General features: G+C 37.0%; 1 protein-coding gene across 6 annotated transcripts in view; it reads right to left on the bottom strand.

The window, feature by feature from the left end:
• Window positions 1–19,774, bottom strand: part of MSH3 (mutS homolog 3) — a 183,014-nt gene that overhangs the window by 93,394 nt on the left and 69,846 nt on the right. For all 6 annotated transcript variants that reach the window (XM_059060650.2, XM_059060649.2, XM_067031233.1 and 3 more), the window contains one exon: window positions 1,994–2,126. In XM_059060650.2, the coding sequence (XP_058916633.1) occupies window positions 1,994–2,126 (133 nt within the window). The remainder of the gene's footprint in view (window positions 1–1,993; window positions 2,127–19,774) is intronic.

The following is a 19,774-nucleotide window of genomic DNA, read 5'->3' as shown; positions in this document are numbered from 1 at the left end:
GCAGGGGGTGGTTGTGTGGGCAAAATGAGTGAAGATGGTCGAAAAGTATTCGTAAGTTGCTAAAAGAGTAGATCTTAAAAGTTCTCATCAATAGAAAATTTTAAAAACTTTGTAACTATGCAATGGTAAAGGATGTTAACCAGACTTACTGTGGTGATCATTCTGCAATATATTTATATATATACACATCGAATCCTTATGTTATATATTGATACCTAAAACTAAAATAACATTGTTTATCAATTATACCTCAATTTTAAAAAGAACTAGATTCTGACATTTACCAGAGTTTTAAAACTTTTATAAGTACACAAACTTTATGAAATGCAAATATTAAGGTACAGTTTAAAGAGAAGCAGAAAGGCATAATAGAAAACACAGCACCCATTTTCATGCCATGGATACTTTGATTCAGCTCTTCTGATTAGCAACTGATAATTTTTTCAGCTTCGCTTCTATTTTCTTTTGAGAAAAACAAAAACCTCTAACATCTGTCAGTGAATCCTTTCAAGTAGTGAAGAAAATGTGTTTGGAGATCTGTTGCTTGATGACCGGTTATATGCCCTGATTGTCAGCCACTGGGTCAAGGTCGAAAACAAAGTAACAAATGGTTTGACACCCATTCTGTAACCTCAAAAGAGTCAACCGTAAGACTTTCAACTACCAGGGTAGCCTCTACTATTGGCAGCAAAACAACAACACAGTGCACCAAGCAATGGTACAACAGATGCTGCCAACCCCTAACCAATGCACACATTTTTTCCCTAGGGATTAGTATTTCCCAATTTCAACTTGTTCTTTCTTTTCAAATGTAGCCGGAGCATATGGAACAGTTACGTAAGTCCTCTTGGGCACTGCAAGTATTCTTGGAAGCAGTAGTTATTATTCTAGTAAAACTTTATGGGGGAAAAGGCCTAAAAAAAGTAAAGACTTGTGAAAAATTGGTCACAACTAAAGTTTGGGCACATAAAAATTATTCTACAATAAAATTATTAAATTGGCAAGGGTTTACATTTGGGCAAAAAATAAAATTTGCTTATGTAGGGACAACCAGGGAAAAAAATGCAATGGTATTCAAAACTGCTACTACATCAAAAATGGTAATGTCCAAAACTGTAAGCCACTAAATCCCAATCAAGGACCCTCATTTAAATATGAATTCTGTCACTTAGTAACAAGTTACTAACCCTCTTCTTAGCATCATCATTTAGTCAAGGTAATGCAAGCTGTTGTAGCATTATATAAAGACAGCAATATACATAATTTCCCACCAGTAAGAAGGTGCTAAACCTTCTTAACCTCACCAAGTTTTTTTTTTTACAAGGAACAAAGAGTCTAATGTATGTGAGTGACTTCTGCAGTAGATAAGACACTATAAAAAGTTTATTAACAATTATAAATATAACTAATTGATAATTTTTAAAAATTTTAGGCATATTTTGAAGATAAAGCAAATTATTTCTCTAACAAACCTCACTTGTTACTGTTATGACTTAAACTGTAAAGCTTAAGTGATGAAAATCAAAGGAATGCTTTTTACTTACCCTCAATATCCAAACTTGTCTGTATAATAATACCACCACAAATATTTTACTAGCAGATTTCTCCTTTGGTTAAGTCAAATAAGAAGTTGTTCTGAGGTCAAAAGAAATAAGGCATCTCTTTCTAAAAGTAGATGGTCTAAGTAAATTTCCTATTTTGATGATGGTCCATACTTTGAGGTTGAAACAGGAGAACATCCTGTATTATAACAGAAGGGCCTCTATGTATTGCTATAGTTAACAAAAGTGGGCAAACTTTACTATTTACAATGCAAAAATTGGAATAATCTCAGTTTGCGCAATTAAAATCCCTAAGGATTCTCTCATGTTATCTGCAAGATTTTACAAAATAAAATAAAAATAAAGCTCTGAGATGTTTCCCATTAGCACCTGGTGTCCTCAAGCTGAAGAACATTATCAGTTTTAAAAGATTCAATTTCTATCACACTTACTTTTTTGTGATAAATGCTACAGAGTCCTCTTTCGATGTCAGGCAACTTACGTAGATGATTTTCTATCTGGCCAAACACACTGGATTCTGAATGGAGAACTTCAGATACAGCATCAAGTCGAGCATTTATCTCCCTGTGAGAACAGAGTAATGGCAATTATCAGATATGTTAGGAATTCAAACTGCAGACATTTCTCACTCTAATGCCCAGCACTGTGAGAGCAGCCACTCAGAAAAGAACAAAGGAGATTCTTCCTCCATACCTCTGACCCTTCTCTGCCCCTTATCATCGAAATCGAAGAGCAGGTACCACACAAGGAAAGTCATTAACTAGATGGCTAGTCATTAACTAGCCAGCAGAGACTGGCTCCTTAAGTTTTCCTTCCTCCAGAGCAAACACACAGACTACACTTCCCAGCCTCCCCTGCAGTGAGGTATGGCCATGTACCCAAGTTCTAGCCAGTGAAATGTGGGTAGGAATGATTACGCCACTTTTAGCCCTGGCCCATAAAAACCTCCTGTGATCTTTCACATTCACTCTTTCCCCCTTTGCCAACTGGATGTTGAGTCCAGGGCAATTCTGTGAGCCCCTCACCTGCTGACTCCATCAGCATGGGTGTGTGAGTAGAGCAGAAAACCCTCCACTCCCACATCTGCTACCAAATGAACGTTTCATTAGCAAAAAATAAACCTGTATTGTATTTAGACCACTGAGATTGAAAACTTACTTGCTACCATTGCTTGTATTACCTGGCTAATAAAATGGGTCTACAGTGGGCAAATGAATTTCCTACTCTGACTGAAAGGACGGACCATCTCAATCAAAAAGCAATTCTTTCAGCTAACCAACTTTTTTGAGAGAATACTTGGTGGTGGTGGTTGAATTGATCAAGTGTTTGACTGAAATGGGACCAGGCACACTGAGCCTGGGCAAAGACTGGGAGCAGCAATAGAAAGTGCAGGGGATGGGATTTCCCTGGTGGTCCAGTAGTTAAGACTCCACACTTCCATGGCAGGGGGCACGGGTTTCGATCCCTGGTCAGGGAACTAAAATCCCGCATGCCGTACAGCACAGCCAAAAAAACAAAAAGGAAAGTGCAGAGGAAAAACATCAGGAGACATGGGAGGCCAGGGCTGCAGGATTTTATGAATGGCTACACCCAAGGTGATGGGCCACTTGGGGAGAAATGGTGAGACTCTGTCAACTCAACATGGAAACCTGACTAAATGTATCCTAAATGAGATAAGGCCCATCCAGCACCTATACACGTCAAAGGCCTACACTAGGTATGATGGCCATATGTGAAAAGACTGAAATAAGTAAACATATCTAGTAGAAAATGGGCCTTTAATAAATGCTTTTTGGATCAATTTATGAACAAACAAGCAAGCAAATGAAAGAATGAACTGACATTTGGGGGGAAATGGGGCCATCAGCTGTTGAATACACATCTATCAAAGTTCTATTGATATCATATACACTGATGTGAAGGGCAAACCTTATATCAGAATCCTGCCTAGATAACTATTAAATTGAGTACTTCACAATTAATTGAGTGCTTTTATCTTTGTTAACCTTATAACTATCCTGTGAAGTCATGCCTGTTCACAAAACAGATACTAACTTCAGGTCTCATTTTTTAAAAAAAATATTTATTTATTTGGCTGCACCGGGTCTTAGTTGCAGCATGCAGGATCTTTAGTTCCCTGACTAGGGATCAAACCCAGGCCCACTGCATTGGGAGCCCAGAGTCTTAACCACTGGACCACCAGGGAAGTCCACAGGTCTCATTTTTGTTCCATTTTTTCTCTGGCTCACCCTCCGCTATGTAGAACAGGCATTTGGTTTAGCATGACAAAGTAGAATAAGCCAGATCTTTGTAGACACACAGGCTGATTCTTCCATTCTCAATGCGATGGCCTCTTAAATCTCTTCAGTTCTTTCCATGTCTACTGCCACTACCCTAGTCTAAGTAAAAATCATTTCTCACAAAGAGAAATGTTCTACCAAATCAGCCTCCAAACTTTCCACCCCATGTGCACTCCCTTTTTCCAATCCATTCTCCACACTGTCGCCCGAGTGGTCTTCCTAGAACCCAAACCTGTTCATGCCATACCTCTGCCTTAAGCTCATCAATGATCTGCCATTAATCTTAGATTCAAATCCAGAATCCTTAATTGACGTATAAGACAACTGATCCCTGCTTACCTCAAAAGTCTCGTCTCAGATCACCTGTCACTCTCTTCCTTTCACTCTAAGTTCCAGCTGGACTGAACTTCTCCCAACATCTCGGTCACTCCAAGTTCTCTGACATCAGGGCTTTATCATTTGCTCCTCACTCTGCCTTGAAGACTCCTTTCCCCTTTCCTACTGCCTACCAGCTTCCACTTTGGCAAACTCCTTCTCACCCTTCCTCTGAAAGGGCTTTCTAGGCTCACTAGACTATATTTCATCCTTTGCCATCCTTTTCCATACAACCCTCTATTTTCGTTCCATAGTGGAACTTACAACTATATTTACTTCTCTACTATCTTTACCACTAGACAGTAAGCTTGGTGAGAATGGGCATCATTTCTTCAGTCCCATAGTTCTGAGATCATGATATGTGCTCAATACGTAGCTGCTGAATTTGATTCAATTGAATTTCAAAGACTACATATAAAATAAAACAAGATGAGGTGAAAAAATAAAAAATTAAATTTTCTTTGCATAAGATTGTTAGGGTAAAACATTGATTTATTTTATCACAACGTTTACCCCAAATGCTATACAAATATAAAGTTTTATTTTAATAACTCACTCCTGCACAAATGAAAGATGACACCAATTGAAATAGACTAAGTTGATGCTGCAGATGGTATGAGGACAGATAAAATAATGCCATCTGTGAATGTATTAAAGACAGCCAGATAGCTACTCCCTCAAAAATTATAAAGGTTGTCTGAAATATGGAAAGATAAAAGCAAAAGAGGTTAATAAAAACCTAAATCTTATTTATGAAGTCTTCCAAAAGACTTTGAAAAAAATACTTTCTTGGAAAATAGAAAGGTAGTAGCTTTTTTTAGCCTTGTGACAGCCCGGACAAAAGCCTGTTCACTATGAATCACTTTCACATTAACCCAGCCTTCACTTATTAGGGAGGTAACAGCTCAGAGCTTAAGAATTTGGGCTGAAAACGTAAATGACCACAGTTCAAATCCAGGCTCTTCCATTTACCAGTAATTTAGACCTGCCCTATTTTCTCCACCTATAAAATGGAAATAATAATGGTCCCTAACTCATAGAGTTGTTACAAGAATTCAATGAAATAACACATATTAAGCACTTAGCACAGTGCCTGGTACGTAGTAACTACTCAATACATGTTAGCTGTTACCACCATTATTATTACAGAGACCTTTATTTGGTTATGAAATTTGTTTGGTAGGCATCACAGAGAACAGCTCAGGGGAGAGAGAAACAGCACTCAAAACATAAGCTTGGAAATAACTATGTGTAGACAAGCCTTTAGGCATAGATATGCAAAAAGGTGTTTTGTGCAAAGTGAACAGGAAAGGGTTACACAAGGAAAGCTACTTCTGGCATCTCAAGTGCTACATCTGACTGGTAGTAGTGACCTGAAGTACAGTGCTAAGATTGGTTAGTAGGTACATTGAGAAAGAATGCCATAACCAACTACAGATGTCTAACACGGCAGGGAGAGGGGGAGACGTGGACAGGGCGTGAGGCACTGTTTACCACCATGAATTTCTCATCACTGGGGCAGCTATACTTCCACTTTTATCTCCTATAAGCAGATCAGAATGCAAATCAATAAAAAATGACTTCTAATCAAGTTTTTTAAATAAAATGGTATATCTTAGAACTGTTCTTTAATTAGCAGGTATAAGACTTTCTAAATAACCATAATAAAATAATAGGTCAGACCACCAGAACAGAAAACAATTATTCTGGTGCAATAAGAGAGATCAACAAAACAGGAAATAGCACTGTCAATAATATGAGAATAAAGATATTATTCCAAGGTGCCCTATGGTATTCTACAATTGATCTTACCACATGATACATTCTAAACAAATGAAAAGAGGACACCTGAGCCATTCATTTCATTCCATATGACAAAAAACAATGAATCTGAGGTCCTGGGGATGACAAATATTCTTCTTTACCACCAAAGATCCAACGAGTAAATGTGGGTGTCGCTAGAGTCCTTCACGTTTGAAAATGAACTGAGTGATGACGTTAATATCTGTTGTATGTGGCTGTCACTCAGAAACACAGTGTATCACCTATAGCTACTGCCATAGTAAGGACATGTGATCAGTCTGTACCTGCTGGTTGCTATTTGTGGAGATGCCTCTATAATTCTAACATCAGGTTATTTGGGGAGGAAAGAAATAAACTACTGGGGAGAGGTTTTTTGTTGTTGTTTGTTCTGATTTTTTACTGAAAGGTTAGCTCTAAAGAGATGATATAAAATGAGTACATTAAATTCAGACATTAACACATTACTCATGCGATATGACTAAACCAACTACCTAAACAACTTTCTGGTAGAAACATGAATCATAGGCCTTCTCCTAGGTCCTAACCATCATTATTTGAATCCACCTAGCTTTGCCTTTCACATACACCATTCACTCATTCATTCAATGAACAATTACTGAGTGCTTATAAAGCACCAACTGCAAAAATAGAAGATGGAGAGTGAAAGTGTGATTGTAGGAGCTAGAAAGGTAAGCAGGGACCTGGTCATGTGAGTAATGCAAGCCACACAGGAGCTTTGACTTTATCCTGAGAGCAAAGGGAGCCAATGGCTAATGTTGACAAGGACATAAGAACAGTGGCAGGAAGACTGGGTAAAAGGCCGTTTCAGTAATCCAGCAGAGTGACATTGATGATGTGAACCCAAGTAGAGGATATAGCAATGGAAAGAGCACATAGTTTCAAGAGATATTAAAGAGGTAAAACAAACAGGAGTTGTGACTGATTAGATAAAGGAGGGAGGGAGAGAGGAGGAAGAAGGAGTTACTTGGGTAATGAGATGCAATGGGATGCCATCCACAAATATCACACTCAAAACCTTATAGATCATGAAAGAAAGAGTTTATTTTATTTATGAAATTACATTCTAAAGAGCTATTCACAATATTTACTTTGTTGCAAATTGTAAATCACCCAAGTTTTTAAGGATTTTTATTACTCATGTTCAAATGAGGCATCATTTTACCAAGAGACAATTCACCCTTTTCAGAATATTAAATAGAACAATTTTCTGACAGCTACCTTCCATTATTATTTCAGGCCACAAATCTGAGTCTTTGAAAAGAGCATGAATATGATTTCTGTTTTTGATGATAATGGGAATGGGTATTTTCAGACCATCCCTCCCACTGAGGACAATTTAAAAAGCCAAACAAAACATAAAACACATTCATGAAAGCATCAAAGGACTAACAAAATGGTAAGGAAAAACTATACAAAAATCTAAAAGAAAGCAAGAACCCAAAGAAATAATCCAGCAGTAAAAACCACTTTTGCACTAAAAAGATATGCCAGAAGAATCTGCTGTAAAAACGAGCTGGCCTCATAGTAAGGGTAAACTTGTAGACTAGGTGAGCATCATTTGGATGAACTGAAACATGTCAAACATTGAACTTGAATTAAGATGTCCTAGACTGGAAGTATCACTGAGAATCTGGCAGAAGCAAATGAAAATCTTCTTTGGGAAAAGACACCCTCACCTTAGCTCTCGTGTTATTTATTTATTTTTATTGGAGTATAGTTGATTTACCATATTGTGTTAGTTTCAGATGTAGAGCAAAGTGATTCATTTTTTTCAGATTATATTCCATTATAAGTTATTATAAGATATTGAATTCCCTTTGCTATACAGTTTATCTATTTTTATGTATAGTAGTTTGTATCTGTTAATCTCATACTCCTAATTTGTCCCTCCCTCCCTCCCTCCCTCCCCTCCCCCTTTGTTAACCATAAGTTTGTTTTCTGTCTCTGTGAGTCTGTTTCTGTTTTATATATAGATTTATTTGTATTACCTTTAGATTCCACATATAAGTGATACATATAGTATTTGTCTTTCTCTGACTTTCACTAAGTATAATATTCTCTAGGTCCAATCACATTGCTGCAAATGGCATTATTTCACTCTTTTTATGGCTGAGTAATACTCCATTGCATATATATATATACCACATCTTCTTAAGCCAATTGTCTGATGATGCGCACTTGGGTTGTTTCCATGTCTTGGCTATTGTAAATAGTGCTGCTCTCTCACTTTATTCTTAAAAATAAAATTTCTAAATAATATAACCAGCATTCAAGCATAAAAAGAAACGAGATGAGTAAGAATCAATAGAAACAACAGACAACAGGAAGAGACATACAAACTATCAAGCTTTGTGGGGTGTGGGGATAAATGATAAAAAATACTCAATAAATTCAAAAGACATTGTCAAAAGAAAGCAGATGAAGAACACAACAGGTAGAGAAATTAGAAATCAAATCAGTTATATAATTTCCATTACTTTACAGGTGATCTTTCTCTTGCTCTCTATAGGATTTTTATCTCTGATTCAGTGTCATGTGTAGTTTCATCATCATTTAGCAAAATGTGGATTTCTTGTTTGTTTTCAATTGCACTTTGATTCAATTGTGCTTTCTAAACCTAAGGAGTCACATCTTTCATGAAATATGAGAAACTCTCATCTTCTATCTCTCTGAATATTGTCTCTTTTCCTATTCTCTCTCATTTTCTTCTACTGGAAATCTGATGAGGATTATGTTAGACTTGATTTGTCTTTCAATCTCTTCTATCCCTGATCACACTGTCTCTCTGTGCTACACTCTAGGTAATTTCTTCAGATATCATCTTGGATTTCAGATATTGCATCTATTCTGGTCTAACCCACCCACCGTTTCTAAAAGTTGTATGTAGTTCTTCTTAAAAAATCAACCTGATCTCTTTTGATGGTATTTTTGTTCTGTGCTCATGTTTTTATTCTCTTTTGTATTTCTTTTAACTTGGAGGTTCAATATTTATCTTTATAATCCCCTTATCTGAAGGTCTTGGGATTCTAAGTCTACTGTTTATAATTTCTGCTGACTCAACTCATGATTACTTGTTTCTCCACGTCTTTTGTAATTATGGTTTATGAGCTTACAGCAGAACTTGCTCTTTGAGATTCCTAGGAGGCCTAGATGAGAGTGTATCCCTTCAGGCAGGACCTGTATTTGCTTTCGCTAGGAACCATAACGCACAATGGGACAATTTTAAATAAATTTCACAACTTAGAAATTGCCAGACCACAGAGATAAAACAAATTAGAATAACCAACCTGAGTGAAGGTGGGCCTGTGGTTAAGAATTCTTGGAAACCTGGTAACTATAGAACAAAGCAGAGACCAGCTAAAGGTTCCTGAATAGACTGCATCCCAAAAGATGCTGGTTAATCCATATGCAATAACAGGGCAGACGTTTGGGTAAGAGGCATTTAGGATCACTTTTTTCTTGGTGGCAGCAGTCCCCTTCTCCGCTCTCACTTGCATCCACACAGCAAAGGAAAAGAGGCATGGGGTCAATACCATCAGTCACAGCTCCCAGTTTTGCTTCACCCACCACTCTTCCTTCCCATTTATGAGAAGTAGTGCGTCTCACTGGGCTAAGAGCAGAGTCACCACAGGTGAACATTTGTTGGCAGGCTCATGGAACATGGGAAACCACAAAGAATAAACAGGGCCTCCTCATGTAGTTAATTTCAGGACGTTCCAGAGAGTTAAAATGGTATTTAGTTTTGCTAATATAAACTAAATGTTAAGTGGAGCAAATATATAATATTCTATTACTTTGTCATTTAGGCCAGGGCTATAAATTCTATAAATTAGACATACAAATATTAATACTCTAAACATATGGGTTTACCAAAATAAAAGTCATTTAATTATTCAAGAAAATTAACTATCACTAAAATGTACTTTAGAAAATTATACAAAAATCTAGTCAAGGACCTATTTCCTAAAACCAACAATTTTCAATTTTCTTAAATATTTGTGTGATTTAAATGCCAAGAATAAACTTAGCATGCTTAATTCTCTTAAGCAGTTTTATAAAAATCTAATTTGAATTATAAAAGTATTCTTCATTTGTTCTAATTATGTTATTGAGCTATACAGTGAGTCGCAAGCATTTTATTTTAGGTATAAAAGTTTCCATCACTTGCATCTCCTTCTCCTCACTAGATTACACCTTGACCAAATTAGATTAGAAACTCCTTGAGAATAGGAACACTGTGTCATTGACACTAAATAATACAAATTAATAATAACTATCTGGGACTTCCCTGGTGGCACAGTGGCTAAGAATCTGCCTGCCAATGCAAGGGACATGGGTTCGATCCCTGGTCCAGGAAGATCCCACATGCCACGGAGCAACTAAGCCCATGTGCCACAACTACTGAACCTGTGCTCCAGAGACTGCGAGCCACAACTACTGAGCTTGCGTACCACAACTACTGAAGCCCGTGTGCCCAGAGTCCATGCTCTGCAGCAAAAGAAGCCAACGCAGTGAGAAGCTCATGCACCACAACAAGGAGTAGCCCCCTCTCACTGCAACTAGAGAAAGTCCACAAGCAGCAACAAAGACCCAACAGAGCCAAAAATAAATAAATGAGTTTAAAATAACTAACTTATACTACTACTAAGTGTTAATGTGCACTTGGTCAATCAGAACAGAAAGTTGAACTTCCTAAATTCCCAGGACTTAGTCAAGTTAAAGTATTAAATAAAAGAGAAAAAGGCTGTGATCCAAGCCCAACCACATACAGTGACAGTGCTCAAATGCTAATGGTTGTGTCACTCTGAGAAGCGACTCACACAAAGGTTCTACCTCCTTGCCAGTGGTCATTGAAAATTCTCCTCACGATTCTGACTACAGCTACAGGCAAAAGATAAAATACAGGCAAGTACCTGTATACAAGATTCAGGAGAACTGACAGGACAGATATTGGACAACTGACATCATGGACACACAGCCTCCTTCCTGTCACCACTGGAAGCCCCCAACCAGGTCATCTTATGATTGTCTTCCCATCTTACTAAAACAAGATGTGGTGGAAAACAGATGCTCTCAAGTCTAACATGGGCTTTCCAGAGAGATGGGCTTGGGTTTGAATCTCACTTTCACCTGATTAGGACGGTGGTGAAGGGGTGGTAGCAGTACCATTAAAAAAATTCATATGTATTTGTGTGTGTGTGTGTGTGTGTGTGTGTGTGTGTGTGTGTGTGTATGTATTATATTCTCTATATTATTTACTTTTTAAGAATAAAACATTGCAAACACACATAAAACACTACCCCAGCTGTATTTCTTTCCCTTTCCTCCCTTCCCAGACCATTTTCCTGATGTTAGTAAATATCCTTTCTTCTTCCTGTTTTTATATTTCTACCACTTATGTCTGAACCCCTAAACAACATAAATGTGTTACAAAATTCAGATAAATGGTTATTGTGCTCTATGTATTCTTTTATAACATTGTTTTTATGAGATTTATCCACACTGAAACATGTAGACTTGAGTCATTCATTTTAACTGCCATATAATATTCTAATGTATGACCAGATAACTATTTTTCCACTCCCCTACTACTAACTAGGTTGCTTACAATATTTTGGTATCACAAAGCTCACAGCTATCTTCTTGAGTGCACAACTGATACCAGGAACCACAGTAATCCTTTATATGTACCATCTCATTTGGTCCTCACACCACCACTATGGGGTAGGTAATGCAATTCCCATTTTACCGGTAAAGAAACTGAGGTGTACAAAAGTTCATAACTTGACCCAAGTGACACAACTGAATGAGGGAATCAGAACTCAAGCTCAGGTATCTCATTAACTCCAAAACTGTGCTTTCAGATATGCCCCTATGTGCTTTGCTGGATGATCTTGGTTAATGAACCTGAGTGTCAGTTTTTCTCACCTATAAAATAGAAGCAGTAACCATCTCTGAGGATACTTGAAAGAACAGAGATAACACAGATGAAAAATGCAGCACAGTTAGACACTGGTTTCCCTTTCTGCCATTTTCTTTCCACTCATATGATCCTCTTGAGTTTTCATCTTCTGTTTCCCCCCACATAGAGACTACTTTACAGAGCAACAGTCACCTCTCAAGCACTTCTCTCTTCCCACCTTGGCTACTCTTCTTTCCTCAACTCTTAGATTTGGATGTCTGCTCCTTTCTACCAAAATATTTCCTCTCTTTTTTTAAAAAAAAATGTTTCCTTTTCATCCCTAAAATCAATCTAACATTTTGCATAAATACCTTCACCTGGACAGACACAATCCAGAATGTTTTTTCAAAGGTAAGGGAGATGAAAGATTTTTCAGAATACTGTACTATAGGAGCAAAATTGCATAATGTTTGCAATTTACAAAATTCAGTGTTCTTTACAACCTCACTACAGATATTGAATAAACGTGTGATACATTTAAATAATAATCAAACACTTGTTTCCATTCCAGAGATGTGTACATTTGATCTGCCCATGCCAAGAGGAGGAAAGATATGAAATAATTGAGCCTATCTGTTATGGATTGAACTGTGTCCCTAAAAAAATATATGTTGAAGACTTCCGTACCTCAGAATGTGACCTTACTTGGAAATAGGGTTATTGTAGATGTAATTAGTTAAGATGAGGTCATACTACAATAGGGTAGGCCCCTAATCCAATTTGACTATATTCTTATTAAAAGAATGCCAAATGAAGAGAAATGCACACAGGGAGAATACTATGTGAACATAAAGGCAGAGATAAAAGACAACACATCTCCAAGCCAAGTAACACCAAAGATTGCCAACAAACCACCAGAAGCTAGGAGAGGGACACTGAACAGATTCTCCCTCACAGGCCCACTGACATTTTGATCTTGGACTTCTAGCCTCCAGAACTGTGAGACAAATTTATGTCATTTAAGCCACCCAGTTTGTGGTACTTTGTTTCGGCGGCCATAGTAAACTAATACACTGTTTAAATCACCAATGATGTAATTCAGATTCTACAGGTATGGTCTTTAAGAGCCATAAGAAAATCACATTGACCCCAAATATTTCTAAGCAAATAAATTCTGACTCAGATGTGTTTAGAGTTATGAGCTAGACCTTTTTACATGATACTTAAAACTAGCTATGCCTGAGGTGGATGATAGCCCCTTCCTGTCACCCAGCCTGGCTTCCTTACTAAGTCACATGACTTTCTCTGATCAACTTCTATCTATTCTAATTCCACTAGGGGTTTGACAAGAATGCAAGATGTTGCCACACCATTTCTTCCACTGTTAAGTACGATGTTTTCAAACCTGAACAAGCAATTATTCCACTAAAAGAGAAGAAATGATTTCTCAGAATCAATTCTGTGGCACTAAAACAAGGAGTCACATGAAAGAAAACTGCTTCTAAGGTTCCTTTAAAATCAAGAAGTTTTTCTTAGAAAAATAAACTTCCCTTATACAGGTTTGCCTTTATTTTCAAAGCCTACTGAGAACCCTAAGATTTTCAAATGGATTCATTTGTTCATAATTTCTTAATTATCTGTTATATTCAAAGTACTATGAGCTGCCAGTGTATTCTATGTGTGTGTTTGGGGTGGAGTAGTAAGAAACAGGACATAATGAGAGGAGATAACTTTCTATAGTGGGAAAAAGGTGAAGAAGGAGGACTTCTCAAAGGAGGAGTCTGAATTAGGACTTTAATGAGTCATTCTTTTCATTATCCATTCAATAAATACTTACCAGACTATACTACAAAGCCACAGTAATCAAAACAGTATGATACTGGCACAAATAACAGACACATAGATCCATGGAACAGAATAGAGAGCCCATGGTCAATTAACGTACATATGGTCAATTAATCTATGACAAAGAAGGCAAGAATGTACAGTGGACAAAAGACAGTTTCTTCAGTAAGTGGTGCTGGGAAAACTGAACAGTTATATGTAAATCAACAAAATTGGAACATTCCTCACACCATATGCAAAAATAAACTCAAAATGGATTAAAGACTTAAATGAAAGGCCTGAACCATAAAACTCCTAAAAGAGGACACAGGCAGAACACTCTTTGACATAAATTGTAGCAATATTGTTTTGGATCTGTCTCCTAAGGCAAAAGAAATAAAAGCAAAAATAAACAAATGGTGCCTAATTAAACCTAAAAGCTCTTGCACAGCAAAGGAGACCATCAACAAAATGAGAAGACAACCTACTGAATGGAAGAAAATATTTGCAAATGATATGACCAATAAGGAGTTAATATCCAAAATATAAAAACAGCTCATACAGCTCAATATCAAAAAAAAAAAAAAAAAAAAAAAAACCAGATTCCAAAGTGGGCAGAAGACCTGAACAGACATTTTTCCAAAGAAGATATACAGATGGCCAACAGGCACATGAAAAGATGCACAATGTCGCTCATCACCAGAGAAACACAAATCAAAAGTACAAGGGGATATCACCTCACACCTGTCAAAATCGCTATCATAAAAAGGTCTACAAATAACAAATGTTGGAGAGGATATGTAAAAAGGGAACCCTAATACACTGTTGGTGAGACTGTAAATTGGTGCAGCCACTATGGAAAAGAGCATGGAGGTTTCTCAAAAAACTAAAAATAGAACTACCATATGATCCAGTGATTCTCCTGCTGGGTATATATCTGAAGAAAGCAAAAACACTAATTCAAAAAGATACATACACCCCAATGTTCACTGCAGAATTATTTTAAATAGCCAAGAAATGGAAGCAACCTAAATGTCCATCAATAGATGAATCGATAAAGAAGATGTGGTATATTTATACAATGGAATATTATTCAGCCATAAAAAAGAATGAAATTCTGCCATTTGCAAGAATGTGAATGGACCTAGAGAGTATTATGCTCGTGAAATAAGTCAGAAAGAGAAAGACAAATATTCTACTGTATCACTTATATGTGAAATTTAAAAAATAAAACAAGCAAATTTATACAACAAAACAGAAATAGACTCCACAGACATTGAGAACAAACTCGTGGTTACCAAGGGGGAGAGGGAAAGGTGGAGGGGCAAGATAAGGGTATGAGATTAAGAGATACAAACTATTATGTATAGAATAAATAAACAAGGATATATTGTACAAACAGGGAATTATAGCCATTATTTTGTAATAACTTTAAATTGAATATAATCTATAAAAATATTCAATCACTATGTTTTACAATATTATATGTTTCAGGTATACAACACAGTGATAATGTTGTGAATCAACTATACAACTATACCTCAATTTAAAAAAAGGAATACTGATATATGCTACAACATGAATGAACCTTGAAGATATTATGCTAAATGGTAAGACAGTCACAAAAATACAAACCTTGTGTTATTCCACTTATATGAGGTACCTAGAATAGTCAACTTCATAGAGACAGAAAGTAATATGGTGTTTGCCAGAGTTTAGGAAAAAGGAGTAATGAGAAGTTATTCATGAATGTGTACTGAGTTTCAGATTTGCAAGATGAAAAGAGCTCTGAAGATGGACTGTGGTGATGGTTGCACAATACTAACGTATTTAATACACTTAAAATGTACTTAATGAATGTACTGTACTTAATGACATGTACACATAAAAATGATTAAGATAAATTTTACATTATGTGTATTTGACACTAATAACACATATTTTGTTTAAAAAGTGCAAATGTAGAAAAATGAGCACAGGTGAAAAATACTTATCAAATGCTCGTTATAAACGAAACACACAGATGAGTGAGACAGGCAGATATTAAACAAACACTGATAAACAATTATCAATCATAATAAGTCCTATATGCTATCCAAGAATAATATGAAGAACATAATTTAGATTAGGAGGTCAGAGAAAACCTCTCTGAAGAACTAACACTTTAAGGTAAAACCTAAAGAATAAAGCAGTTAGCTGTGTAAAAACTGAAGAGAAAGAGAATAATATTCTAGGTAGAGAGACAAGTAAATGCAAAGACCATGGGAAGAGAAAAAGTTCTGGGATGCTCAGGAACTAAAGGAAGGCCAGAGTGAACAGACGACAATGAATGCATGAATGCAGAGGAGAGTCAGACAGAACAGCCATGTTTAAGAATTTTAATTTTATCTGAAGCACAATGGAAAGCCAATGAAGAGTTTAAGGCAGGTGAGTAACATGATTCAGCTTTTATTTTCAAAAAAGAGATCAGTTATGAGGATACTGCAGCAGTCCAAGTGGGACTGACTGCAGTCAAGATGGCAAGACATGCACAGTCTCTGGATATATTTTAGAGGTAAAAGCGATAGGACTTAGTATTAGATTGGATGTGGTTGTCAAAAGGAAATGTCCAGAGTAACTCCCAGGTTTCTGGCCCAAGCAACGCATTAGGTGGAGGGGACAGGGAACCAGGAGGAGGAAAGGGTTGAATACGTTAAGTTTGAGATGACTGTGATACACCTATGTGTTTAGGAGCCTGAGTTGAATATATAAGCCTGGAGAATAGAGGGGAGTAAGGACCAAAGATACAAATTTGAGAATCACTGACATTTTGATATATATGGTCATGGACATAGGTAAGTTCATTGGAGAGAAGAGAAGGGGAGGGAAGGATAAGGGAAGGAAAAAAGCTGAGCTCTTAAGGTTCAGGCCTCAGGAACTCCAATATTTAAAAGATACAGAGAAGATGAAAAGTGAGCAAAGGAAACTGAAGAAGCAGCCAGCAAGTTAGGAGGGAGACAAAAATTAGTAGTTTCCACTTTAGAAAAAGGGAACAGACTGTACAAAGGTCCAGAAATAAATCACACCTTAGTGTGCTGTGAGAACTGTAAACAGTAAGTAGCAAAACATAATCAGATATACATTTTTAAAAAAATATCATCTTTGGGTAATGCAGATAGAAACAGAGAAGGGCAATACCAGAGGCATGGAGATGCTTAGTTTCCTTAATAAAAAGTCTTTCATGAAAGGGCTTTCATCTGAGTGCCTCTCATAAAAAGTGATTTTACAAAAAGGCAAGATGATATAATACTACTTCTTGCAGAAAGACAATGTTTTCATCATTGATCAAAAGAGTTCATCCACTAGAAGGGGAGGAACTGATTTCTCAGGTTCCCTTTGTGGTTAATAATCTGCTGTTTTATTAGTGTGTATGCACACGCATGTACGTACACACACACACACACACACACAGCTGCATTTCCAAGAAATCACTATCTCACTGAAGGAAATGTCTTATTTCCAATTTGTTCTGCATACTCATGCTGAACATTTCCCGAGGCAGAGACATGCTACTGGATGTGTGGGTCTGGAGCTGCGGGAGATAATGGAAACAAAGTCATCAGCACATGAGTTACAGGAGAAGCCATGGCCACAGATAAGATCCTAAGTAGTGCTGAAAGTAAGAAGATGCCCCAGGAAAGAACCACAGGTAACATCAACACTTAAGGTGCAGGCAGAAGAAGAGGTACTCACGGAGAAAACTCAGAACTTACCTTTGCTTAATATTTCAAAATATAGGGTAAGTTACTGAATCTTGAATACTCTTCTAAGATGACCAAATCTGCCTTGGAAATTAATATTTTGCCTAAAATACCATTTTAGATACTCATCACACACTTTTCAAAGTTTTCTGCCCCTCCCCCCACCCAACCAGTCACTATTTACAAGAAGAATTTGCATTTTGGGGCTTGTGGACAAAACCAATAAAGTACCTATAGTATATGTATAAAAGACTGACAAAACCATATCAACTAAAAGGAGCAGAAGAAATTCAAAGATGGAATCTCTAAAAAAATGAATTCAATATAATTTAGTTTTAAAAGGTCTTAGGACTAATGGCTTGCCAAGATGGCATTCAGTTATAAGAAGCCAGAGACCTACAATGAAGAATCTTCTTGCCGAAAATTTCAGAACTGATAAAACGTATGGGGCATAACACATAAGAACATAACCTATTCATAAAAGCCAATGTGGTTTCAGTAGAGTAACATCTGACCTCAATAACCCAAGTGAATTCTTTGAATCAGTAAGTATAGGGTAAAAGCCATTTATACTTTCTAGAAAGTCACTAGAAAAATTTGCACCAAAGAGGCCATTTTATAGAATAAAAAGTAGTGGGAGTGGAAAATCCTCTAAAACTTGAAACACTTGGTCCTGAATTTATGAACTGTGTGATTGCCCTGGAAGCTAAAATAGGCTAAAAATATTAAAAAGATCCTAAAGGATTTAAGAGAATTCATGGATGACTGACAAATAGTGGGCTCTTGAAGAACTTTAGGAGATCCATCTTATATCTTGCTAAGTTCCCTTGTCACCAATTATTTGTTGTACGATCTCACTATAGACGAAAACTAGGCCCTAAACTAACCTTTGGCTGCCTATGTCAGAGACAGAATATTAGCCTGGATGCATGGCACCTAATGTTAGTACTAAAACAACAACAACAATAAATATATAGTTGAACTACTGACTAATCAGCTGAAGATTTTCTCTAGGTATTTGTTTGGAAGACATGGCAAGTGCAATTAAGATATAACTGGAATTCTTTTGAAGTGAAATTTTTTTAAACCCATTTTTATTTATTAATATTTATTTTTGGCTGTGTCGGGTCTTAGTTGCGGTGCACGGGCTTCTCTGTAGTTGTGGCGCATGGGCTCTGTGTTGTGGCATGCAGGCTCTCTAATTGTGGCACACAAGTTCAGCCCCACGGCATGTGGGATCTCAGTTCCCTGACCAGGGATCGAACCCTCATCCCCTGCACTGGAAGGCAGATTCTTAACCACTGGATCTCCAGGGAAGTCCCTGAATTCAATTTTAATGGATTAGGAAGCTTAAAGTTTTAAAACTATGACTTAACATAAAAATGGCAAAGGAAGAAGTTTTGTATGCCTGTTTTCAGCTATATATGTTTTAGGCTGGTCTAAAGTTCATACTTGAAAGCACTGGAGTTCAATGCATGGAGTACCTTCTCTCAGCCTTTCTGGGAAAGGAGGGTCCCAAAGAGTACATGATCAACCCCCAAAGAGTATACAACATGGTCTACTGAATTTATCTCAAATTAATCATGTTTATACAAAACAAATTTAACAACAGAAATAAAAAATTTAATTTGCATGAAAAAGTCTGCTAGCAAGTCTGTTTCTGTTGAATATTTCAACCAACCAAATAAAATAATAATGTGGATGCTTTAGATGCCTTTCTATCAGCCAGAAGGCAACACCCCTTATATTGCTGTCCACAGACTATCTACAGAAAGCCATCTTGTCTGCTTTTGCTCCATGAGGTATCTTTATCTCGTTTGAATACTGAACCAAAGTAGATACTTCCATTTTCAGAATTCCTTCTTTACCTAGTCAGTTTCCCCTGTCCAAAGGTCTTTATGGTCAAGAAAAGAAATTGTAATGACCCACTAAAAGCTGAAGTGATTTAGTAACCAATCATCATCAGAACAGTTATCTTAAGGCTTAGGACTAACAGTAACAGCATCTGCTATCCTTTGCCAAAGATGGCTATTTACTAAGCACAGCATAAGATGCAGCCATTAGTGAGGCTGCTGTGTAGTTTAAGAGACGATGCACGTAAAGCCCCTAGCATAGTGCTTGCTATACGATAAAGAGCTCAAAACTGGCAGAAGATTAGTGCCTCATTCTATTCCTTACAGCAGCCTTGTGAGGAGGTACCATACCACTGCAAAGGTGAGAACACGGTGGGCTAGGGGGTGGTGAGCT

This window comes from Kogia breviceps, chromosome 4, assembly GCF_026419965.1.
Source record: "Kogia breviceps isolate mKogBre1 chromosome 4, mKogBre1 haplotype 1, whole genome shotgun sequence".
Taxonomy (NCBI): domain Eukaryota; kingdom Metazoa; phylum Chordata; class Mammalia; order Artiodactyla; family Physeteridae; genus Kogia; species Kogia breviceps.
Note: the sequence above shows the minus strand (reverse complement) of the source record. Positions and strands in the feature narration are given on the sequence as shown.